Source organism: Stegodyphus dumicola, chromosome X1 (genome assembly GCF_044657685.1).
Source record: "Stegodyphus dumicola isolate Sdum_Otavi_A_Nest chromosome X1, ASM4465768v1".
NCBI lineage: Eukaryota > Metazoa > Arthropoda > Arachnida > Araneae > Eresidae > Stegodyphus > Stegodyphus dumicola.
Window position 1 is genome coordinate 60549375 of NC_140780.1, and position 27897 is coordinate 60577271.

The following is a 27897-nucleotide window of genomic DNA, read 5'->3' on the forward strand; positions in this document are numbered from 1 at the left end:
CAATGAAATATGTCAGTAATTCTCAAACTTCAGATTGAGTGTCGGTGTTTGTTGGGTCACATAAAATTTTGGAAGTTTCTTTCATTATAATATTATTATATTTTCTGTACTATTACTGGAAGTGATCATCGCAGTATTTGTCTATTATTATTTCTTTATTACATTATATTATAGGAGAATTTCTTTCTTCCATAAAAAGCATCAATGTATCTGTGTGTCATAATAAAATATGTAGATGTGTTACAGTCAGTACCAAGCTTCAGGTGGCTGCATGAACTCTTAGTTAAAATCTTAATTTGCGAACACCTTGTTCTTCTTGTTAGCTTGTTTATTTTATATTTTGACTTAAGCATAATTTTTCCTTTTCTGAAAATTAGAGTTTCGTATAGTTTCATTCAAATTTGGGTGTTTAAGTACCTTGTAGACAACTTAAAATTCAAGCAGAATGTGCTCTCAAATATCAGTTTTTCACTAGCATTGCCAGGTGGAGGAAAAACACCATTACCCAAGCTTCCTGAACAGACTACAGACTACACATTATTAAAATGTAGAAATAAATCTTTCAATTAGTCTAGATATCTTCGGCATTTCTAGAAAGGAAATTCATAAGTTTATTCTAATATAACTTAATGTTCAAAATTATGATCCTCTACCACTTTTCATATCGATCCATTTTCTAAAAATTATTTTTAAATAGCTGTTGGAACTTAAACATAATTAATAGTCTTGCAGAGACATTAGGCTATTTTGAAGCAGGAGACGAGAAAAATGAGCAATGTCCTCGCAGAGACTGGAACCACGTACCTCTCGAATATGTGCTGAGCGTGCTGACCACTACACCATGAAAGCATGCTAAGAAGGCAGCAGAAATACCATATGCAGGGTATCCCGTAAATGTTACGAAAAAACTTCTGGGGGAGGTATGGCACATCATAAGGATTAAGAATTACATAGGAGCCCATGCCCGAAAATGTCAGGGGTAAGTCGTAGCAGAGGTAGAAGATGGGAAAAGAAACAAGAAAATGATTAATTTGAAACATTTATTGGACATGAATACAAACGGTGTACGCAGCTTGAATGATACAACAGATGCTCAAAGTTTGCACCATCAGACGCCAAACATGCTTGGACACTGACGAACCTTTGATTGCCGGACGTGTTCAAACACATCGGGAGTTTCTTTGATTGTAGCAGCTGCGCAGGCGTGTCTAGCCATTTCAGAGACAACAGTATTGTGATACACGACACTTTTGATGGTTCCCCACAAAAGAAATCAAGGCTCAATAAATCCGATGAGCGTGAGGGCCAAGGAATTAGTCTACCACGCCCAATCCATCGCTGCGGAAATGATATGTTCAAGTGGCTACGAACATCCAATCTAAAATGAGCATGTGGTTCCATCATGTTGGAACCACATGTTCACAAGCTCTCCGTTAGTATAGCGTTCCATGCTCATCGTATGGTGCCTAATGCTCGAACGAGGCAATCCTCAATTTCCACTAGCACTCTCCTGTACAACAACCCCTGGCGTCGTACAATGACGTTTATGTGTAGGAATTCCTATGCACTTCTTTATCCTTATGATGTGCCCTACCTCCCCACATATTTCACTGTGATTGTGACATCAGAAATCTGAGACAGCCAATTCGTAACAATGACCTACAGGCATCATTTGCCTGCAGAACTACGATAGAGAGCCATTGGGAGACTAGAGGCAGGACAAAGTCAAACAGAAGTGACCAGATGTCTAAGTGGGAGTCCTTCTGTGGTTCATAGACTTCGGAGGCAATTTCAAATCACATATTCGGCACCTAGGAGGTTTAGCCAAGAACGGCCAACTGCTACGACAAGCGCCGATGACCGATACTTGAGATTATGTGCACTCAGGAATAGAAACGCTACTCCGACTCTTCTTAGATCCTCCCTTGCTGCAGCCACTGGAATGGTGTCAACATCAACTGTGCGTAGAAGGCTTTACGAAGGTGGTCTGTACGCGAGGCGAACAACCATTTGCGTGCCGCTCAAGTCACGCCATAGGAGGGACCGTTTGCAGTATGCACGACAACATGTCCACTCGACGCCTGAGCAGTGGAGGGCTGTTCTCTTTACGGATGAGTCCAGGTTTAATCTAGAAAGCTATAGTAGGCGTTATTTGATATGGAGAGAACCTGGAACCCGTTATCATCCGTCAAACATCCGTGAAATAGATGCATACGGAAGAGGCAGTGTCTGTGTTTGGAGTGGCATCTCTTTGGGTGGACGCACAGACCCCCATGTTTTTCCAAGGGAAACCGTGAATGCTCATGTTTATAGAGATGACATCCTTGATGCTTATGTGCGCCCATATGCCGGGGCAATAGGTGATGCTTTCCTGTTACAGGACGACAATGCAAGACCACACAGGGCTCGCATCGTATATGATTATCTTCAACAGAAAACAATTATGCGCATGGAGTGGCCAGCTCGATCCCCGGACTTAAATCCTATCGAGCACGTTTGGGATGCTTTAGGGAGAAGTCTAGCTCCTCTCAATCCGCCCCCTTAGACTCTTGCCGCGCTTGCAACTGCTTTTCAAGAGCAATGGCTCTCGCTTCCTATGGAAGTGATAGACCGCATAATTGAAAGCATCACGCGTCGCTGAATGTGCTGTATTGCTTCTAGAGGCGATTATATTCCATATTGAAGGTACTTTTACTATAGCAAACTGACATCTTTGATTTCTTTATTTTATACATCTGCTAATTTCTATACTACCGTAATTGTCTGGTAATTTCTTTTTATGTTATTTTATACCTTACTATGCGTTGTAGTATATTGTGGGTAAGTTTCATAAAATTCTACATGTAACTTTTTCAGTAATCGTGATTTTTGTGATTTTTCCTTAATTTATGATAACCAGTGTAATTTAATCTACTAATTTCTACTCTTTTCATTTAATTTTAACTTCTTTTTCACCACTTTGCTTTTCAGTTAAAATAAAATGTAAGAAATAAGCCTTGATTTCATAGATCACCATTTTTATGTTTTGTTGTTGGTCTATGCATTGGTAAGTTCAGGTACTTATATAAACAGCAAGAGGTCTTGAGAAGAAACTGTATAATTATGACTAATCTATACTTCACAAATGGTTCTCTTTTTTTTTTTCCTCTCTTTTCGATCTTCCGCTGGCGGAAAATCGAAAATGTTGTCATTCGCGTAATGATTATACTTCTACAGAACTGGGTTACTTTATGACAAAGGGGAATGAGTTTTCTTTAGTGATTAATGCTAAAACCATTCAAGAACTGAAGGGAAATTGAAATCTTCGTTTTTCCAAATACTCTTCCTCACGTGAAATTCCGTGAGTTTTGCAGTTAACCATTCCGGCACGAAGAAACATAAAACACTGCTATAAGATATGCTTAGCTGTGTGTATTTTGTTGCTTTAATCAGCAAGTTACCATTTAGGCTGAGACAGGAGTAGAATAACATTTGAATCCGAAATAAACCTACTAATAAAATGTCACGAATTATATTATGCGGAAAAATACGATTTTTAACGCAGAAAAGTATTTTAATAAAAATTATGTAATATAGCTTTGATTCTGAAGAAACCCAGCAGGCTGGTGTTCCAGTAGTAGTTAATAATATTAAATAAGCTTATACTTCTCACCAAAATGCACCATCCGACACTTAAAGAAACATTTTTTTAACAAATAATTTATTTTCAGCTGAAAGAAACGGAAATTACATAATCTAAAGTTCTTCTTTGTCTGTAAGAATTCTTATAAGTAAGCCTATATATATGTATATAGTCTCTTTGCAAGTAAATATATTAATCTGGGAAAAACGTGCTTAGAGCAGTGGTAGCGAAATTTTTCAAATGAAACTATTTGTAATTTCTCTCGCGAATGGGCAATTACTTTTTATCTCCATCATATGTATGCTTTGCTTTGCCATCCCATTTATGCTATGCTGTGCTTAATATCCCCATCACATTTGTGAAAACGAAATTCTTTCTAATAACATGAAAAGTTTAAAGAGAAACATTCGGTCCGGATATAAGAAAGGATAGTGCTATTAAATTTTTTGTTGCCCAAATTCATGATTTCCCCCCCCAAAGCATTTTAATATATGCACAGCAGATAGAAGAAAACTACAGGCCATTCCAAACTGTTACATTATAAGGCATTTCCTCCTTCCTTCAGGCATGCCTTGTGGTGCAACGGTACCGCATTTGGCGCGTATTCGAGAGGTCCAGTTTCGAGTTCAAGGCGAGCGCATTGCTCCTTTTCCATGCACTCATGCTTCAAAATAAACTAATGACTCTTCAGTGGTACCCGAACTAAAAGGTCGGGGACAATAATTCGTCATCACCAGGATTTGGCGACTGGGTTCCTTGAAAAGTAAGCAATGCTCTCGCTGGGACGTAAACCTGGATCTCTCGAATATGCGCCCAGTGTGCTATCGTTACACCACGAAGACGTGTTGGCAGGAGGGAGAAAATACCTCGTATAGTTATCCTTTTAAAAGGCGACTGGGGATTATGGGATCCAGATGCCAAATCCTGGTGGTCACGAATTATTGTCCACAACCTTTTCAGTTTGGGCGCCACTGTAGAGTCATTACGATATTTTCAAGCTGGAGACGTGAAAATTAGCAATGCCCTTGCTGGAACTCGAACCTGGACCTCTCGAATATGCGCCGAGTGTGCTACCGTTACACCACGAAGGCATGCTGGAAGGAGGGAGAAGTATCTCATAAGCTTCGATCAGGTTCAAAGCCAATTAGAGGCAACTTACGAAAAATACAAACTTACTGCTCTCAATTAACGGAAAAGTGAACAAAATTCATCAAACGAACGAACTTCTTTAAAGGATATAATTAAAAAATAAGAAAAAAAGATTATAACTTCTATCATTATATAAAACAGAGATTTCTATGAATGCAGAAAGCTCCTGTAAAATTCAGTACATCAATTAAACTGGCAGATAGTACAAAAAATAATTTTCATACACTAATAGCACTTTCATGTTTTTGCAAAATGTTTTTAAACAACAAAGCAATTTCTCAAACTGTAATTTAAAAACAATATATATTGGCTGATAAATTAAAATTAGACTAGTTATTCACCCACTTAATTAGAAATGGGAGCAAAATATCAGTATAAAATCAAAACAATGAGAAAGCAAGAAATATTATCAGGAAAATTACATATAACTGATATTATTTTTTATAAGATATTATTTGTTACATAACATTGGTTAGGAAAAGCGCATTTTATAGTCTGGTTATCCTATACTATACATTTCGTATGCATATTTAAAGACTTCATGATATGTAGATACAAACAGTATAGGATGTATATAGATACAAATAGTATAGGTAACAGCATTTAAGTTCCTATATTTTTAACATATTTTAAACACAATTTGTTAAAAAAAAAGAAAAGGAAATTCAACAAATAAGAAAAGGGCTATTAAGTAAGCTTAGAAAGCATACCCAATTCTTTGGGATTCCTAATTTGACTGTTGTCTCTTTTTGTAGCTATCTTACAAATAAAATGCATTCTCGTCATTAAAAAAAAACCTTAAGGTATTTTTGAAAGAATGCAAATGATAAGTGTAGCTGATTAATTGTTTGGGAGGCCCGTTTTCAAGAGCAGAAGTCATATTTAAAAATGTTTCAACATGAACTCGATTTGATAACAGAACTTTTGTTTTGACTTCTTTTAATCGAGATATTAGATGGAATAAAGCTTCTGAAGTCAGTTGTACTACATAGTTTGCAAATATAATTAGATATTAAGTCATAGCCTTCTAAATTTTAACAAAATACAATGGTTTTGAAACGTTAGTCTTACCTGAAGCAGCAACTTTACTTGTCACCATCTTCCTTTGAATGGCTGGTACATGAAAATTAACACATGGTCTCCTTGGTCATCCTTTTGATCATCAGTTGTGAAATCCCCTAACATATGAATCCCTGAAAACTTAAAGTGGTTCTGTCGAAAACAAAAGATGAGGATATCTTCATTTCATCAAGAAGAAGGATTCTCAAATACACTTTTTAAGAATCCTTCATTTTGATGTTTAAAAGCATTAAGAATCATAAAAGCTTTTAAAAGCCCTTTTTCTTTTAAAACATTCTTTACTTCTATAATAAAAAATATAATTAATTTTTCTAATTATTATATCTGACAAAAAAAATACATTTCGATAGAAATGCCTCTTTTAAGAAAATAAAATCACAGCTGTTTTTAGGTGAAATTAGTTCTTTCTCATAATTTTCCTTATGATCCTAAGAATTCATCATAGTCTTGCAGCAAAACATACGCACCTGCACATGTATTTTTTAACTTCCAGGTCACCAGCACACCTAAGGAAAAGTCACGAACTTGTTTCTAACTTTGGAGAACATTTGCAAACTTTTCAGTAACCTTGAGGAAACATTTGTATGGGTATCTTAATGTCTATTTTCAACGATGCATCCAGTACCGCCTATTATTTTTTCTTTCACTGAAAATGCGCCACCTTCTCGGAGATAATTACACCAAATGATAGTTGTGTCTGTAGATAATTAGTCCATCTTCTTCCGAACAGAAATATCAATACTACTACGCAAACCAAACAAAATGTAACCAAAAAAATGATATAATACTTTCAAAAGTGCAAATTAAATTGTAGTCAAACACATGCCACATAAATACTTTTTGGTGACATAGTAGGGTTGCCACATAAAATATTTTACGTTCCCATTACTTTTCAGTGATATTGCAGATAATGAGAAAGATTTTTAATTGATAAGTTCATTTCTGTACAATGTGAAAAAAATTGTCGAAAGTTCATTTATCAATTCAAAGTGAAGTGAGAGAAAAAATAATTCTGTGCAGTAAAAAAAAATTACATCATATCATGCCAATTAGAAGAAGTCATATTCGAAGTCTGGATACGAATTGAATCAAAAACTGCATTCTGGAAACCATAAACTCTATTAATTCTCTTTATATATCGAGTAAAAAGTGTTAATGCATGGCAGTGCAAGGATTTTACGTTCTCGCAAGTGTTTATATGCTTTTCTGCTCTTTATTTCTGGCAGCAGGAAGTCATACACCCACTGAACTATATAGCTTATCCTCTTTCCACTAAGTCTAGCAGCAACAATGCAGGATTCTACTGAAATTTGCTGCATTAATGGCAAGATCAGTATAATGTCCCTCACAGCATCGTTTTTTGTCATGCACACTTTTTTCTAACTTTTTTAACATTTTCTATTTCCATTTAATCTAAATTATAAAGGTACACAAGAAATAAAAGAATATAATAATCATAATTATGATCTTTCTGAAGAGACGAACTTTCTTACGAACAATATTTTTATAGCGTATTTTAATTACATTATGTTGCTTACAACTCATTTCCCTTAATTCCATTCTTTTCTCTGTAAGTACAGTAAAACTCCAACTATCCGAATCAATTGGGACCGGACCCCATTCGGATAATTAAAAATTCGGATAATGGATTTTTTCCGAAGAAAAGGTCCACGCAAACTTTAATTTATTACTGTATGTACTTGTATGTTGAAAATGGTAGAAAAAAATTATTTTTAAAGAAAAAGAGGTTTTAATTAATTAAAATGAAAAGGCAACACTTTTACATGCATGTTATATAACGTACGACAAGCACTGAGAGTCATTGCTTGCTGAACACCTCGGTCAAAGTGAGCTGTTTGACTGCCTTCATCCATTTTCGAAAAGACAGGTCCGCTTGACAATAAGAAGTTGCATGAGCTCACACTCGGGCTAACGCTCCATCCACTTCATCGCAGTTTCAAAGCAGGCAAACGCTTCACTAGCTGATGGTCCCATGTCTACTTCAATTTCGACATTAAGGTCATCTTCTTCCTCGACCTTTCTTCCCTCACACGTTCAATAAGTTTATCGTCATTTAGAATTTGAAATCCAGGGTTTTACGAATCACACACCATTCATTCTGCTGTATTCTCATCTTCTCCTGTCTCTTCCCTTTCTTTTTCTTGAGCTTCTTTTTCCTTTTTCTCCTTTTCCTTCTCTTCTTCAGTTGATTCTGAAAAATTCTGAAAGTGATTCGGATAATCAGGGATTCGGATAGTCGGAGTTCGGATAATTGGAGTTGTACTGTTGCCAATGATCTGCTGCCTTTATTTTAGTGGCTATGCAGTTCTGATATGTAGTGGTTTTACGGCCTCATTTGACATCAACAAACACTACATATGCAAGGCAGTTTTCAAGTTTAATTCTATAGAGTAAATTGTGTTCTTAATTAGAGTATGGTACTCTTATTACATTTTAAACTGCAATTTTAAATGCGGGAATGATGCATGAAAAAGACGCATTTTAAAAGCATACATATCTATATTTCTGAAAATAATATAAATTTTACTTCTTCTAAGCAAGCTGCTAAGTCCTCAGTGCAAATAATTTCCGGGTACGTGATTGAGTTTCTTGAAAGGGCAGATTTAGTCACTTTTCATTCTAAAAGTAAAGCTAATGAACTATGAAAAAAATGCTAAAACGACCCCGTGTAAAAGCGGTGTCATATCATGACGTTTCAGCGACGTCGACAAATTGCCAAGATGCAACGGCAAATATTTTGCGTCTTCGGAACGTTGTAAAGACGTCGTAAAAGTTACCACGACCACTTTGCAACCTCTCAGATCAGTTTGCAAAGTTTTTGCAACGTCGTGTGCTACTTGGGTTGCATGCATACAGACGCCATTCGGTGGTAAAAGTAAGCCTTCGTTATTCTTTCGCAGGATTAATGAATGAAGGTTGATATCTTTATAAATACGAATAGCCAAAACCTAAACGCATTAATCCACAGTTTAATTTAACTCCTAAATTCATTAATATAATACTGTTTCTCCTCTAGTCAATTCATAAACTCTAATGCTATTTTATACGCAATTTAATAGCTTCCTTAGAAAGGAAAATATAAAAAAAGTTTAAAAAGCTCTGTACAATTTTTTAAATTATTCAAATAAAGTGTAAAAAAGGAAATTTTTAATATTCATTCTAGCTTATGAAACAATAACAAAATTTAAAAGCATGAATTTTTTAGCTTCAAAAATATGTCATTTCAAAAATATGTCTTGATTTTATTTTCTGATTCTGAGTGTTTAGTAAAAGAATTTGACCGAAATGATTGGATTCACATACTGAAAGCTTATAAAAAATTATAAAAATCCTTATAAAAAATCCACCTTCTTCAAAAAGACTTATTTTGAAAAAACATTAATATTTATTGCCTACAAAAGATTAATTTTAATTAATTTAATATAAAACTAGTTTTAAGTAGTGCTTTAAAATTATTCAATCATTCAGTTTTTCATTTTCAAATAATCAATCAAATTGTCATAATTAAACCATGCTTTAAGATATTAAATTAAGCATACTATCCAATAAAATGTTAAGAATTTTAAACCTAACATTTAAATAACTTAGCACTTGTTGCATCCAACGTCAACTGTAGTCGGATAATTTTAATACATAAATGAATACACCGAGGCGATTCTAACACAGAAGAAAGAAGAAAAAATGCGAATGAAAAAAGCAATATGAATTATTATATATATATATAGACGAAATATGGTAATTTAAACATTAAACTTTTAGGTTTGGGTTATTTCTAAACTTCCAGTATCAGAACAAAAACTATTGTACTACTTTAAATTATATATATATATAAAAAAAAAAAAAAAAAAAAAAAAAAAAAAAAAAAAAATATCGAAATGATTATCGAAAGTATCATCGATACGCATAGCGTCCTATTGTAACAAAAAAGCGGACGAAGACTGATAAAAAATAAGACTGCGGAGTAATAAATGAGCCAAGCGCCTGTCTCCTGCCTCCGGGTGGGGGCGCGATGTCCACTCCATTTATTTCTCACCTCCATGGTGTGACATTCTGGATGTAAGCTAGCTTAGGTATAAAACATCTTTCAGGATAGCCGTTCTCCTCTAATTGTACTGCCAGTCAATTTAATGGCCATATACAGGTCGATCACATACTGCAGCCGATTGTACTACTTTTGCTGTCAAGCCCCCTCAGAGATGAGGTTCATGAACAATAATATGCTCGATCACATATTGCATATTTTCGAAAATGTCTTTAACGATTTAATACATTTTCACAGTTACACAGATCCCCAGACTTAACACTAATAGAGTATGCCTACAATACGATGTTTTAAAGGCAATCCCTGCCTTCTCGGAATTCAACTGAATAAACTGACCACCTGTTGTAGTTTGGGCAGAATCTTCTACGGATGGGCATAAATAATTTATCTAGCTCCATGTCAGACCAAATGTAGGCTTTTGCATCTGCGAGCGCAGAATTTATCACTTAAAAGGCAGTCTTTCTTTGCATCATTTCTCAATAAAGCGTTTATTTACTTCAAAATTCTAATTATTTGTGTATGTGACCAAGCAATACATACAAGTATATGCTAAGTTTAAAGCCCACATTCTTTTTCGTATCATAGGGTCTTTCAAACATACTACCATACTACCTTTCAAACAGCAATACTTGCTCATAATATATGGACACAGTTTTTTCCTCATAATATGCTAATCTTTCCCTCCTGCAGTCATCAGCTAATGTACTTATATAATAGCTGCTGTTGAAGTTTGTAGGCAGTTTATACTGCACAGAGATTATCCTTGATTACCAAAGCCCAATACACAGGTTAACTGTTCATTTTATTTTGCCTACTTATAAGTGGGTCAAGAGATTTAAAAGTACAGACATTATTCAAAATAAAAATAGACGTACCTATCTCCTTTTTTCTATTGCACAGGAATTTCTTTAGGTATTCGTCACTGATAAAATAGCTGCTATTTTATACGAAACGCAAGCATTCTATATGTTAGGGAACGACAGCTATTCCTTGTCACTCAACCTCAGAAGGAAAAATTAAGAATATATGATACAAAACATCGCATTGTTTAACATTGTTATGCTGTTGTAATCTATACACCATATGCTACTTTGATGTATAATTTCTTAGATTCGTTTTTCTTTATATTCTTTTATTTTTCTACTTATCCTCAGAGGAAAGCTTTCCTCATTAGCATTACAACGTTTTGCTCGGATCTACAATAATTTCTTCAAAGCCGTGAGAAATTTATCATGATATTAGAATAGTAGCAAAAACGAAGTAATTTTTAATAAAAATTTATGTGATGATGTTCACAAGAAATTAGTTCATAAACTCCGAAGTAATGTCCGTTGTGAAGATAAGAGCCCTTAGAATATAAAGTCCATAATCCTGTGTTAAACGATTATGCGAGAGTTAAATATACTTTTGTCATGCAGGGAATATTACTCAAGCTCTGAGGCCAATGAACCAGAATTCTTTCGCTTTTGTACGTATAATAAGCATAATCGGTTGCAATAAAAGCGTGGGTAAGCCAAATACAAGAGTTTTATTCCTTTAGGTCATTCATACTTATCGTGAGAGAGCAATAAGAAGAAAAGGAACATATCTATAATGAATGTGTGCGTGGCATTGGAATTTCCTCATTTCATTCTCCGAGACCAGTTACATGGAGTACCAAATATTTTAGATGGAATTTAGTAAAAAAATTGGGCTTATATGTCATCTGCTTTGATGGCAGAAAAAGTGGAACATGAAACAGTATGGGATCGATAATTTTTCTTTCTTTTACTATAAAAGCACTCAACTTTTCTAACAATAAAATAACGTCTTTCGGAAGAATTCGGCTGTCTATTAAGAAATGTCAATTAAATAACAACAGTTATGAACTACTCTACACAAATCAAAGTCAAATTTTTAAACTTTTATAATATTAAACAATCTCTAAAAGAAAATTTAATTGTCTTGCCTTCAGACATAGTGCAATTAATTGGAAAAATCAAGGCCTTTATAAATGCTATAAAATGTACCGAACGGTTTTAGAATATGAATAATTGCTATATGATATTTTCTCCCTCATTTCTGCGTGCTTTCGTGGTGTAACGTTAGCACACTCGGTGAGCATTCGTGAGTATTTGAGTCCCGGCGAGGGTATTGCACATATTTCACGTATCCTGCTTCAAAATTCCTAATGTCTCTACAGTGGGGCCGGAACTAATAGGTGGTGGATGATGATTCTTCACCACCAGGATTTGGTGTCTGGGTCCCCTAATCTCCAGTCGTCCTTTAAAAGGAGAATAACACTGGTTATCATAAATTAAGGAAAAATCACAAAAATCATGATTACTGAAAAAGTTACATGTAGAATTTTATGAAACTTACCCACAATATACAACACATATCAAATAACATAATAAGAAATTGCCAGACAATTATGGTAGTATAGAAATTAGCACATGTATAAAATGAACAAATCAAAGATGCCAGTTTGCTATAACAAAGTACCTTCAATATGGAATATACGCCTCTAAAAGCAATACAGCACATTCAGCGATGCGTGATGCTTTCAATTATGCGGTCTATCAGTTCCATAGGAAGCGAGAGCCATTGCTCTTGCAAAGCAGTTGCAAGCGCGGCAAGGGTCTAAGGGGGCAGATTGAGAGCAGCTAAACGTCTCCCTAAAGCATCCCAAACGTGCTCGATAGGATTTAAGTCCGGGCATCGAGCTGGCCACTCCATGCGCATAATTGTTTCCTGTTGAAGATAATCATATACGATGCGAGCCCTGTGTGGTCTTGCATTGTCGTCCTGTAACAGAAAAGCATCACCTACTGCCCCGGCATATGGGAGCACATAAGCATCAAGAATGTCATCTCTATAAACATGAGCATTCACGGTTCCCCTTGGAAAAACATGTAGGTCTGTGCGTCCACCCAAAGAGATGACACCCCAAACACAGACACTGCCCCTTCCATATGCATCTCTTTCACGGATGACGCATGATAACGGGTTATAGGTTCTCTCCATATCAAATAATGCCTACTATCGCGTTCTAGACTAAACCTGGACTCATCCGTAAAGAGAATAGCCCTCCATTGCTCAGGCGTCGAGTGGACATGTTGTCGTGCAAACTGCAAACGGTCCCTCCTACGGCGTGACTTGAGCAGCACGCAAATGGTTGTTCGCCTTGCGTACAGACCACCTTCGTGAAGCTTTCTACGCGCAGTTGACGTTGACACCAACCTTCCAGTGGCTGCAGCAAGGGAGGATCTAAGAAGAGTCGGAGTCGCAGTTCTATTCCTGAGTACACATAATGTCAAATATCGGTCATCGGCGCTCGGCGTAGCAGTTGGCCGTCCTTGGCTGAACCTCCTAGGTGCTGAATCTGTGATTTGAAATTGTCTCCAAAGTCTATGAACCACAGAAGGACTCACATTTAGCCATGTGGCCACTTCTGTTTGACTTTGCCCTGCCTCTTGACTCCCAATGGCTTTCTGTCGTAGTTCTGCAGGCATCATTTGCCTGCAGATCATTGTTATGAATTGTCTATCTCAGATTTCTGATGTCACTATCACAGTGAAATATGTGAGCTTGCTCTCAAACACGGACATTTATTGTCCTCGCCGATGACGTATTCCGAGTGCAGCGCCACTAATTTGCATATTGGAGTTTTACTCAGCTACTTTTACTTGGCAACATATTCAAATTTTACATGATTTGGCTTATTTTTGAGGGATTTATTTTTGTGATTTGTTCTTAATTTATGATAACCAGTATATATAATGTATTTTCTCCCTCCTTCTCTATGCTTGGTGTAACGCGGTAGCGCACTGGACGCGTATTCGAGAGGTCCGTGTTCGAGTCCTAACGAGAGAAGTGCTCATTTTTCCCGTCTGCTGCTTCAAAATAACATAGTGGCTCTACAGAGCAATAATTTAACCAACAGACTTATTTTTTGTTACTCATTAAATTATAAAATTCAAATGCTAAAGAGAGAGGGAATGGCATTCATACCATTAATCTGTACATAAATGAACAGTAAATATTTCCTTTTCAGAACTAGCAGTAAACTATTTTTTGAAATAAGAGAGTAATGTTTTTCACACTTTATATCATTCTGAAAGTACGCATATTAGACTTTGGTACGAGCTCTACATTAGCAACAGCGTTTCCCTTATTTAACACTTAATTTATGTATGTGTAAATATTAGATTCATTCATAAAAACTGTTTCAGTCAGAATATTACTATTGCAACAACACTTTTTGTTTATTGTAGGCAGAAAATTTGTATAGAATATATATTTAAAAAGCTGCCAAATTGATTATATGTCTATGTCATATTCGTTTTTGTCTGACTGTCAAATATACTAGGGAAGGGAAAGGAAAATTTGTTGCCACATATTAAGAGGTTCGCCAAGTGAATTATTCTTGGCGCAAACTGACAAAAATGTGCCAAGATAAATTTTTGAATTTCTCCGTAAATTTCGCACCAAAATTTACAAAATTTTGTATCTAGGCATAATTTTAGTCGTAGAATCGAAATTTGGAAAAACAATGGTATGTTATTTCAGAAAAAGTCCGATTTTGTGTCAAAATACCTATGTTAGAACAATGCTATATATAAATCTAATATATATCCTAAGTCGAGCTTTCGAGACATGAGAAACGCAATTTGAATTTTGTCAATCGGCCTAGTAGAACGTAAGATATAGAATTGTCCCTCCCTTTTTTTTTCGTAGTATACCTTTCGAAATAATAATTTTTATGGTAATATTTTTCGATTTTAGTCGAGTTCTGTGATGAATGCATAAATATTCTACCGAATCTAGTGTTATCAAGAAAGGCTGGCCAAGTCTAGCGATTTTTTGTTTTAAGCGCTTTGTTTAGGATTTTTTGTCTTTTTCCCGACAATTTTTTTAGTTCTTTCTGTTAGCCGAACATATCGTCACTGCTTAAATTTTCAGGTAAACACTTTTTATTGCATATTTCTGTGAATAATATCAGAAATAAATAATATACAATAGTAAAAGCGTAATTCGATTCACTCTTGTTTTTATTATCAAGGGCGTCAACAAAAGTTTACTCTCATTTTTGTCTCACTGTTTAAAAATTTTAATTTAGGTCAGTTTTATTTGGTAGATATAGTTCAACTTCTGTTGTTTTAATATTAAATCATAATGTGAAAAAAGAAATTATTCTGAGGATTTTATTACAATATATTGCATTGTGCTCTACTAATATTCAAAATTAATTTCACAAATTAATTACTTACTTCTATGCTTGGTACTTTGCGTTACATTGCAAATGATATCATACTTCTATAGCCAGTTTCTAATTATATATAATAATTTTTTAAATTATTACTTCCTTGCGCGAAGTAAAAAGGAAGCATTGTCATCGCGAAAGATTTCGAGCATCATATTTCAACGAAAATATCCATTTTGACCACTATCGAATGCAATTTAACGATGTTTTTGCGTGACATCTGTACGTAAAGAGAAAATAAAGGAGTCTTTTTCCCCAGAAAAATTATAAAACTGATTTAAAATGCTATCTGAAGAGAATTTTTCGTGGCGTCTATACGTATGTACGCATGTATGTATCTCGCATAACTCAAAAACGAGTAGCCTCAGAACGTTGACATTTTGTATATAGGACTGCTATAACATGTAGATGTACGCCTCCCATTTTGGTTGCAATCGGCCTCACTAAAAGTATATAAATATATGTATACATATATCAACTCTGGTAACTCAACTGTGCGAGCTCAGTTTCTTTATTCTTATATACTTGTAAATTGTGCGTTTTTTGCCTTAAAGATGATTGAATTATGTTCTTCTTATCTTCCGGTTAATGTTTTTATACCTTTAGTTAACCTTCATGCAATAATGCTGGAATTATCAACAATTTAAAAGTTTTTTAAGTTCAGCTAAGCCTAATTTTTGTTAGCATAGCAGCCGTATTTGTTTATATTTGGAACTTAGCAGAATAGTGGATTTGTTGCCAATCTAAAGAAACTAAGCTTCGCAACAACAAAGTAATGTCTTCTTTTATTATTGCAAGCTTAATTCATTGTGGAATTATTTTAAGTTATTAGCTTGATTTTGCGTAGAAACTATAATTTTAATTGTTACTGTACTTGGTATTTTATGTTTTTCTATATCTTTATATTTTTAATGAAAATGTTTTGAATTTTTATGTATTTTTGCCTTGCTGCGAATTGAGAACTGAATTAATTACTAGCGCATGCGCATTAAGTAAGCGGCGCTGAATCGCCTGTGAAACACTGTTTCTTTTTCGTTTGTTTAATTTCTTTTATACATCGTTTAAATTTATTATAGTTTTGAATAGAGCATGTGGTAGTTCTTCAGATGATATAATTTTTGTGCACTCTGACTTATAAACTGAATGAGAGGTAATAGGTAAAAAATATTCAAATAGGTAAATATCCTTTAAATTGTATAATGCTTATTATACAATTTAAATGATGTTTAGTTCGTTCTGAGAATTCAGTTCGTTAATGCAGTTGTCAGTCCTCGGTCACCACTGGAAAGAAGATGGTTTGTTGCGCTGTTGAGGCGACTCCATATACAGATTGGTAACTGGTTAGTTTAAAATTTGTTTAGGTTGCGTATTACTTGCGACATATAGAACAAAGACGCATTTATTACAATCTATGACAGGCTCTATTAAGAATGAATAACAATATTAAAGGCACAGAAACAATTACTTTAAGTACAGTTATTGTCCTCATTATGTGAGAATCTTGCTAGCGGTAAGAGTCTCTCTATTCGAGAATTGAAGAGTATTCTACTGCAAATTGAATTAGTTTCACACCGTCTTGATTTTTCTAATGTACTTGATTTTTTACTTACAGAGGACCAACCGGACCATCGGTCCGTCAGTCTCCCTGAAATCAATAGGCTTTGATGATAAAGTGCAGATCCCTAAAATCTCTTGAACCTGGGAACAATCTCAATCCCCTTCCTTGAATATCAGGATAAAATAGAGCATTTTTGAAAGCCGCTGAGACAAGGCAACGATGAAATACATCGAAAGAAGCGGAAGGACGCCTGAAAACTTCTGGGAGCGCTATGCGCCTGCAAGCAGAAGACTGCCTCAGAATACACCGCTGGACCCAGGTTCAGATATGTAACCTAGACGTAGGGCCAACGCCTACCTACAAAGACCCATGATCAGCCATGAAACATCTGAGAGGCACTTTTGGATCTCTCTCGTGCATACATGAGAGAAAGGCAGACGACTGTTCATACGTCCTGAAAGCATTTGCGCTAGAAATTATCGTTAGAAAATACCCTCAGTAAAAACCGTGGAGCCGCCTTTTACTCCCTCCTCGCCAAAGGAGCTTTCTCTATTGACAAATAAATGACCAACTTTGACGGTGAGGTAATAGTGAGGCAGAAAAATGCCCCTTTACCACCAATACAAATAAAAAGTAGTCTTCCTCACGGACTTAACGGCTTGAATACAAGCAGTCGCCAAGGCAGCACAATTTGCAATGGAAGAACAACTTGCAACGAAGCTTTAAGAAAGACTAGAAGACTCGCAAACTACAGGAGACAACAGATATTCATGTACAATATGTCCGAGGGCACTGCGACCTTACAGGAAATTAACAAGTGGATAGATTCGCAAAGGAAGGATGCTATATGCCTCAGCCAATGCACCCCCTTAACATACAGAGCCATATTCAGCAAAATTACATCGACAGTCAAGAAGACCGTGGACGATGTATGGAGGGCAGCTGCTGTTTGGCACAAGATGGCACAACGAAATCCATTACCAACAACTTTCTCCGAGATGTTGCTGTGGTCATCTTTAGACTGATCACAGGCCACGACTATCTTCACTGAATCGGCATTCTTAGCTCTCCCATATGCCAGCTGTGTAACTCAGAAGAAGTGAAAGCTGATCATCTCCGCACCAAGCAACGCTTTGGAAGTAGAAACCCGAAAAGATACAATGGAAGGATGGGCACGGCTATACAGTATGGCACGACATCAAATGGTCTGCCAAAGCCACGCGTTGGCTGATGAAGAAGAAGTAACGTAATGTCACGTGTCTCTCTGTTGCAGTGAACTGGAAGCGTTGTTGAACGAATTATTTCTTCTACGATGGCAGAGCATGTCATCTCACCCTTCGTAACAGAATGAAAACTGCAACTTTCTTATCTTTATGTTGTTCGCTGCAAAGCTATTATTAACATGTTGCTCTTAATCACAATGAAATAACAAACATTTTTAAATTGCAATTATGTGTCGCTTTTAGATTCAATTCATCATTAATAAAAAGGCAATGTTTATTGTTGCACTTGTTGTTAAGTTTATTCATATGTAATATCTCTAACGAAAATAGAATTTCAATTTCACTAAATCATTTCAACTTAAAATTTTAATTCCGGTTTCACAGTTTGATATAAAATGAACATTACTAGCTTAGACTCAAAAATATTTATATGTAGTATCTTTTTCAGCATTTGAACTGCAAATATTATGTTGTGACAATAAAATGGGTTTTTTATTTTCAGGTATCTGGAAAGCGCAAAAGAGAAAAATATAAACATAAACTGTACAGACCCTCTAGGTCGCTCTGCTTTACTCATGGCAATAGACAACGAAAATTTAGAAATGGTCCAACTTCTTATATATAGCCAAGTTGAAACCAAAGACGCTCTGTTACATGCAATAAATGAAGAGTTTGTCGAAGCTGTTGAATTGTTATTAGAGCATGAAGAGCAGCATCATGTGAAGGGCAAACCACACGTAAGTACCATTTCACTCATAACGCTTTATCTCAGTTTTCATCAACAAGAAAATCTGCAATTAACTGACGCAGAACTGTTCGTACTGATCCCCATTGCTCTAGAGATGTTTTATGTGCTTTTGATTAAACATGAAAAATATAAACATATATTTGCTATTTTACACCTTTGCGTGATGGTTCGCGGCAGATACTATTTTTTTCTACCTTTCCTGATTTCTATCGACTATGAAATAAAATAAATAAATAAATAATGCCGTAAAACAGCAGTGACTACTTTACAAAAAATAAAAGCAAAATTATTAAAATTATTTTTCTTTCTTCTTTTAGCTTTGTTACAATTATTTCATTTGATGCAAAAATCAACATTTTAATTTCTTGCATACTCCAAAACGTGATCTGACTGTGCCTCTAAAATCACTGTGTAATAAAGTGGAAAAGTATTATGCGCACATGTTGTGAAAATTAGTTCTTGAATGAAAATAATGAAGCAGAGGGAAAACATAATCTTCAAATGTCTTTAGTGTTCATTCCTTCGCCTTTGGTTTACTTAGTAATAGCGTTTCAGTCTAATTTTAAGTTTTTGAGTGATATTAAATCTCCTTTCATTCTTTTCCACTGAATATCCTTTCTAGAGAAGAATCGTTAATGACATTGGACATTCTGGTCCAGGAACATATTTGTACTCTATTTCTGAATTTGATTTGGCTTCTGTGGCTTTATTGTGAAATTAAGGGCAAAGTAAATACCCAATGGCTTTAGGTAATTGCCTGATAAAAGAGCAACAATGGTCAGGCATATTTATGAAATTCATAAAAATTAATTAAATCTGCACTTTGATGAGTCTAGATTACCTGGCTGCTTTCTTTACTATTCAGTTAAATAATGGAAATTCATGATTCCACCAGTGAAATGGACTGGTCAATTCCAGAAACCACTGTAAACTTTAAAAAGAAATGCAGCTGGTAGAGAAGCAAACCCGACTAGAGTAAGAAAAGGAAACTTCATGAAGTAGATAAGGTTAGTAATGAGAATATTAATGCCAGCAAAAACATTACGCATGTCCATAAAACTAGAAAAGCCTACGAATGAGAAAAAGCCTACGAATTTAAAATCGAGATAAAAGAAAGTACCCTTATTAAATTCATCGCAAAAATTTACAAGAATAAGTTAACAGATATCAGCTATTCCCTAGCTGAAAACCGCATAATGGATAAGAGCAACTCACAGGCTACTGAAATTCTTTCTCAGCTAACTGGAGATGAGAATCTGGCCAGAGGACTCAGAAAAATTGAAATACAGACTGTGGAATTCCATTTTTTTTCACAACATACCCCTAAGATAATTTTTAAGGACAACAAATTATTTGGGAGAAACTAAAGAAATTTTTAATAATGAAGTAGGTAAAGGTTTCACTGCCAAATGAAAGCAGAACATCATTTTCGAATTAATATAAGTGGCACTACCTTGCAAAACTTTCCCTGCACTTCGTTTAACTCAATACAAATTACGATACATTCCTTTTACTCGAAAATAAAAATTTGGAAGATGTGATAAGAGGACTCCTGATTAATGAAAGTTTTTCAGACTTTGGACTACATCTTGTGAAAAAAAGCTTCCAAATATTTAAACTCGGACAATTCACTACACTACGAGGCACTAATAGACAAAATCACCCTTAAGTTTAGTCCCAATAGCAAAACATGATACCAACAGCAATATTTATATAACTTCACAATCTCTAATCTGTATGCCACTAGCCTTTCAAATGTTGTTAAGTGAGCCGGAGACCAAGAATCCCTTACTTTAAGGATCTGGAACCAAAATGTTTACATTGTCTTGGAAAACATACCTCAATATACCTGTAACATTGCCTGAAACATACTGTAAAACCCGTAACGTACCTCAACATACCTGTCAATGGCCATACCATGCTGAAAGTACCGGTTCTCATCCGATCACCTCAACATACCTGTAAGCGGTGTGAAAAATTTCCGAAACAATACCTACTCCCAGTTCTTAAAGATATGAAGATCTTCACGAACAAAAGAATTTTGGAGAGTACTAAAGCTACTGAAAAAAACACTCAAGCTTTAACACCATCGACGAGGTCAATAACGTCATGACTGATTTTTATCATAACATGAATAATCAGACATGAAACAGTCATGCAGTTATGATGCAGATGGAGAGCACATAGTGTCCCGAATTTGAAGCCCGAAATGACTCAGTTCTAATCTCACAATCCCTGTCTTATACTAGCCCTTGTCCACTCCTTCGTTACAAAAGGATGCTATGGGTTCCAATGATATTCTTGACAACATTCTAGATTTTTTTAGTTAATTTTTAATTTCTTTTGGAACTGATGCATCAAAAAATAAAAATGTAAGCTTCCACAGATAATTTTGTATTATAATATAAATCATTTTTTCCTTTCTATTCGTATTATTTTTACTTTTTTGTGTGCGTGTCTTAGAATTTCTTAGGCATGGTCGTTTTCACATTTAAAATATTTGTGTACGATTTACATTGAAGATAGAAGAACATACTGGGTGTAACGAATGTGATACTATTTAAATGCTTTTCATAACTTTTAATGGATAATAAATAAAAATTTGGTAATTTTAAGCTTCCGCCTTAAATATCTTTAATTCTCTATCCTGCCATATGCCAAGTCATGACCTGACTGAAAACATATTGTGGGTTTAATTCGAGCAATTAGTAAACGTTATCTAAGGTCAGAAGCATATACTGATGTAAAGAACTATCTGAAAAGTTAGATTTTAAAAGAGAAAAGTATATGTTCAATATATTCTGCTTAAAAAAAGAATATATTTTATGTTTAATTGGAGAAAGAATATTAATAATAAAAATAAGTAATGAAAATGTTCTTGATCTATCATGGCTATGCTTTGATTTTCTTAAAATCGTAAACGACGTTTTTATGAAATGTTAATACGCTTGAATTTTCTTATTTAATTAATTCATCTCGTTTAGTTAATTTACTTTTAGTTAAACTGAATCAGGAAAGATCTCAATTTATATTTTAGAAATATTGTGCATAAGAACTGTAAATAATATGAACAAGATCTATGAAATATTACAGTAAATTTCTTAAATTGTAACAAGACATAAGTTTCTACTATATAACATTTCCTCAGAACTATACAAGGTGGTTATAATTAAAGTTCCACTTTGAAAAAGGAGGAAACTATAAAGGAAAACTACTAGATCAAATGTTATCAAACTTGGTAATCGTGTGAAGGAGGTTATGGGAATTTATTTTCTTTGAAAACAAAAGTTCAAAAACTCACCACTAGGGTGGAAATGACGTTGTGTGCAATATTGTTAAACGAAATAAGACATGAAAACATCGTTTCAAAATGTGCTTAATCGTTTGTGAAACGTGTTACAAAGCATGTTCAATGTTGCGTCCACCATTTTCGGAAAGCAAGTTAAATCTTATTACTGCATACCAGGAGAAATGTTACGGGCATGTCGGTGTATCACATCTTTCAATTACGCCAAATTGTTTGAATTATTTGCATAAATCATTTGCTTCTTCCTTCTGTAAACCAATCCCAAGCCACTGCGGTTTTGCATAACTCCATAAAAAAATTCATTTTAAAAACGATTAAAAACGTTCTAAACTGATATCTTCATGTCTTAGGGCTGAATTCAGGCTTCACAAATCACAAATTAGTGATCTGTAAGAAAACGATTTCTGGAATGCGCCCACTTTTGCGAGTGATTTTCTAATCGCTAATTTGTGGTTTTCATGGAGGGATTTCTCCGTTACACAAACGGCGCACTAGACGTTTATCGCCTTTAACGTCTGTAAATGGTAATTTTGTTTCGGTCAATGTTTCTTAAGGGTATACAACATGTTAAACCCGTGTAACAAAATGTTAGGTTAGATTTCGATCCTTATTTCGTTTAACAATGTTGCATACAGCGCCATTTCCCTCCTGGTGGTGAGTTTTTTAACTTTTTTTTTTTTTTTTTTTTAGTGGAAAATAAATTCCCATGACTTCGTTTGCACGATTACCAAGTTTGATAACATTTGGTCCAGCAGTTTTCTTTTTATGACCATTTCAAAGTGGAACTGTCATTATAACCAACATGTATTATCCATTTAAATGTACATCACAAAGAAAAAAACGAAGTAAGTTTTTGCATTAAAATAACCTTCAAGCTATCTTACCCTTTAAATTCCAGGATTGATATAAAAGTCTATTTTGCACTTTTTGCTTAATTTATTTTATAATTCTTATCAACTTTTTGATAATATGGATGAGGTATTATGATGCAAGTCTTTAAACGCTGAAGAAATAAAAGATTGTATAACTTCATGGAACCTAATGTTTTGAATTTGAAATGAAATTCATATTTCCGTTGTAAATAAACACTGTTCATGTTTCATTTGAAAAACTTACTTGGTAACCTTATAAGTAATCAAAATCGTAAAAAACAACCTTATATTTAGCGTAGGTATAATGAAACACTCAATCGATTTCGAGGGCAGCTAAAGGTCCCTCCTCATCATTGAAATCGATTGAGTGTTTCATTATACCTACGCTAAATATAAGGTTGTTTTTTACGATTTTGATTGTCACATTAGCGTGTTTCTCTTCTAGTCTAACCTTATAAGTATTTCTTCCGCCTTCTTAGTATGCCTTCGTGGTGTAGTGGTTAGCGCGTACTCGGCGCGTATTCCAGAGGTCCGTGGTTCAAGTACCCGACGAGGGCATTCTATAGTGGCGCTCGAACCATAAAAGGTGTGATGATTTTCCCTCACCAGGATTTGGCGATTGGATCCCGTAATCCTCAGTCGCCCTTTCAAAGGGAGAGTATATAAGGTATTACTCCCGCCTTCTTAGCATGCCTTCGTTGTGTAGTGGTCAGCACGCTCGGCTTGTATTCGTGGTCCGTGGTTCAAGTCCTGGCGAAGGCATTGCTCATTTTTCATAATTTCTGCTTCAAAATAACTTAATGTTTCTACAACCTTGTATGTGTACCGCATACCATTTGAACTACAGAGTCATTAGTATAAGGACGTATCGCAGCTCTTAATCCTAGAAGAATAATTGATAGTATTTCTGTCTATCTGATGTTGCTTTAGGCCTTTATTGCAGGTTTTATTGTTCTGTAAAACCGCTCTACTTTCCCATTGCTTTGTAATTGGTATGGAGTGGTGTGAAAAACTTTAGCACCACAGCTTCTGAAAAGCTGTGACTCAATTTGTTTTCCTTGATGCGAGATGATGGAACCAGGCACAACAAATCTGCTAATCCAATGTTCTTAAAACGCTTTAGCTACCATTTTTTCTGTGATTTCTGTTAAAGGAACTACTTCTATCCAACAGGGAAAACGGTTAATACATGTCAGATAATACGTCTTACCATCGGATGGTGGTAACGGCCCAATCAGGACAACATGCACGACACTGAATCTAGCGTCTGGTACTTAGAACTCGGCTACTTTAGGTTTTGTATGTCTGTTGACTTTGCTCATTTGACAATTAATAGAAATCTTAATCCACTCATGAATTTCTTTCTTCATATTTGGCCAGATAAATTTTTCAATCATAGTTTCACAGATGTTCTGATACCCGGATAAGCAAAATTATGAATTTGAAGAAACATTTGTTGTCTTAATTGCTTTAGAATAAAGGGTCTGACACTAGTTGCTGAACTGTCCCACCATAATGTTTTCCCAGATGACAATATACATGATTTAATTTTCAAGGAAGTACTACATGTCATTAAACGTTGCAATTCTTCATTGTTTCTTGAGCATCTGCTACTGCATCATAATCAATGACTGAGACTGCTTCAGTTCGTGACACAGCACCCGCAACTAAGTTGCCTTTGCCATCAATATGCCGAAAATCAGTTGAAAATTCCAATATATACTGAAGTTGGCGTTGTTGCTTGCGCGATACCTTCTTATTATTTTCTTTGAATGCGTATGCCAGTGGCTTGTGATTAGTAAGTATGATGAACTCGCGTCCTTCCAATATATATTTAAAATGCTTGACAAAAAGATATATTGCTAAAAATTCTCTGTCATACGTGCTATAAGCCTCCTGTGCGTCGTTTAATTTTTAGAGTGGAACGCAATAGGTTTCTATTCTTAATCTCCCAACTGTTGCAGTACTGATCCTATAGCAAACTCTGATGCGTCTGTACACAAAGACAAGGGTAATTCAGGTTTGAGGAAGCACAAAAGGATAGCATTGGTTCAATCAGATTTGCACGTCTAAAACTGGTGAATTCCTTCGTCTGCCCATAGAACTTTACAACATTCTTGTTTTTAGAATCCTTCAACATTTCGTGTAGCACTGCTTGAGTTTCAGAAGCATTTTTTAAATAGCGACGCTAAACATTTATCACGCCCACAAACGTACGAAGATTATGTATCGTTGTGGGTAATTTATAATTGCAGATTACTTCAACGATCAAACTTCTGCGGTTATGAGGTAACCTAGCTAGTCTTCCTGAACAAATTACACTTCCCACTCGGCTTATAAGGTATTTCTCCTGTCTTCCTAGCATGCCTTCGTGGTGTGGTGGTCTGCACGCTGGACGCGTATTCCAGAGGTCCGCGGTTCAATTCCAGGTGAAGGCATCCCTCATTTTCACATATCTTGCTTCCAAAATACCTAATGTCTCTACAGTGGCGCCGGAACTAAAAGGTGGTGAATGATGATTCCCCGCAACCAGCATTTGGTGACTGGGTCCTATAAAACCCCAATCGCCCTTTTAAAGGGGGGAGTATATAAAGTATTTCTTCCGCCTTCCTAGCGTGCCTTCGTGGTGTGCTGGTCTGCACGCTGGGCACGTATTCCAGAGGTCCGTGCGAAGGTTTTGCTCATTTTTCACATCTCCTGCTTCCAAAATACCTAATGTCTCTACAGGCTACATTAGTGCGAAGCCAATACTGCTGTAATAGGTCGAAAACTAATTTTAGGTACAACTTATGCTCTTCCTCTGATGAAGAAGCATCAGAGAATGGAAATGAAAAATCTAATCCACGTAACACCTCTATGTAATGAAGTGTTGAAAGATCGACGGAGTATTACGGATTCCAAAACTCATCACGTTAAATTCGTAGAGCCCGAAAGGTGTTGTTATAGCAGTCTTCGGTTTATCTTCTTTGTCAATAAGTATCTGGTAATATGTCCTTTACTAGTTCAATTTTAGAAAATATGGTTTTATCTTTTAAACTATAATAGAAACCTTCAGTTCGGGAGATGGGATACCTATCAGATATGGTCTGTGCATTGAGACATCTGTAGTCCCCACAAGGCTTGAGAGTAACATTTTTCTTACTAACCAAATAGAGGGGGGCTAACCCACTGAGATTTGGATTGCCGGATAATATAATCACCCTGCGTGAAATTTAAACTCCTGCTGAGCTAGCTTGAGCTTTTCAGTATCTAGCTGTCAGGATCTTTGCAATAATAGAGCAAAAAGGTGAAAAATAAAAAATATACCTTGACTTAAGTGTTGTACAGCGAACACCAAAAATAATTAAAATTCTGAATAATTGAATCGAGATTTTCCCTTAGAAACACGACAAAACTGCTTAACCGAAATTTAATAAGAAAAATATAAATTACTTTAAATTCAGAAAGAATGTGGATTACAATATGGGTTTAATAAATGTTTTTTAAAGTTGGAATTTTATTCACACCTCTTTTGAGATGTATATTTTTACATGATTGCATAAATAAGGTCCTTCAGGGACATCTCGACACCTTAAGGGAAAATTATGAATAACAGGTTGACATTTAAGGATTTTATCATTTACTTACAGAAAATAATTATTCCTGTATTAGTAACACATTATGAAACTTTGGCTTACCTGAAAAACATCATAGGTCATATAAATGCAATGAAAACATAAAAGCCAGATGTCCACTTCTCCCTTAACTGCGGGAGATCTCGACAGGTATCTACGGGGGGGGGGGGGCAGGTACAATTCAGAACAATGGCGTTTTTTAAGAAATAAGGACAACGCAATATGGAAATGAAAGATTGAGGGACTAAACACATATTAACAATGCAACAGTATATATCCTCCCTTTTAACTATGTACATTTGTTGCATGTAAACTGGGGTTGATTCCCATTTTGTACACACGCCTCATGGAACCACGTACTACACTCTCCAACACATTTCACGCACTTCTGTCCAGCAGTATCATCAAAATAGTACCCCACCGCACTCGCCACCGTAATTTTCACTGTCTTCGAGTTCCCTCGAGGTACTGGGTTGAGTTTCTCCCAGACGTCTAGGTCCCTGTTTTGGCGTTTTGCTGCGCAGCTGACTCCTGTATTCTGCGGATGTTATAATGGCTGATTCTTGTTTTTTTCTCCTATTCCGTACAGAATGGTTCTGTACTACTGGTACAGGAGATAATTCCGAAAATGATGTAGAAGTTGATGCAGTAGATGGTGATGATGACCTCTGGAAGTTATCGTCTTCCCCTACCATAACTAGAATGGTGCCATTTGTAGTAGACATGAGTTCATACTCAAACACATTGTCTTCCAAAATATAGGGATTGTATGGATATATTCCACATTTTCGAAAGCCATTGACAAAATTGCCTGACTCGACTGTCGAGATCTCCCCGTAACCTACTGTCGAAATCTCCCCGACACATTTCTATGAAAGATGGAAGCACCCCCCTCTGACTGGCTATGAAAACTTTTTGCGTAGACATCCATGTTCCTGAATGCCTTGTCTCTCTAGCCAGTCATTTGAAAATCGCCAAAAATCGAATCCATCGTCCACATTTATCATCGTTATCAAAGCCAATCTTATACTTTATGAATTTCCAACTATGAAGAACTTACCTGACAGATTATTAATATTTATTTTCTTGATCAATCTCTGACTTTACAACCTTTCGATTCACAATGACGCACTACACTCTTAGGTTATTCCAATGCAGTGGTTTCCACATGCGACATCAGGGTGCAGACCACTCTACTAAGGGACTTTCTTAAAAGTGTCGAGATCTCCTAAGTGTCGAAATGTCCCTGAACGACTATATTACATGATTTCAAAGAATGGTTTCTGAAAAACACATATTATCTTTCATGTTGAACTGGATTTATCAAATCACTTATCAAACAATTTATATTTAAACAATTCTTATATGCCTAATCCATATTTAAACAATTTTTATATGCCAGTTACTTCACATATT

The 27897-nt window shown here is 35.5% G+C and overlaps 1 protein-coding gene across 2 annotated transcripts in view; it reads left to right on the forward strand.

Annotated features, from left to right (window-relative positions):
• LOC118185692 (transient receptor potential-gamma protein-like) overlaps positions 1-27897 on the forward strand; it is a 438602-nt gene that overhangs the window by 315702 nt on the left and 95003 nt on the right. For both annotated transcript variants that reach the window (XM_085808683.1, XM_035355739.2), the window contains one exon: positions 18443-18677. In XM_085808683.1, the coding sequence (XP_085664809.1) occupies positions 18443-18677 (235 nt within the window). The remainder of the gene's footprint in view (positions 1-18442; positions 18678-27897) is intronic.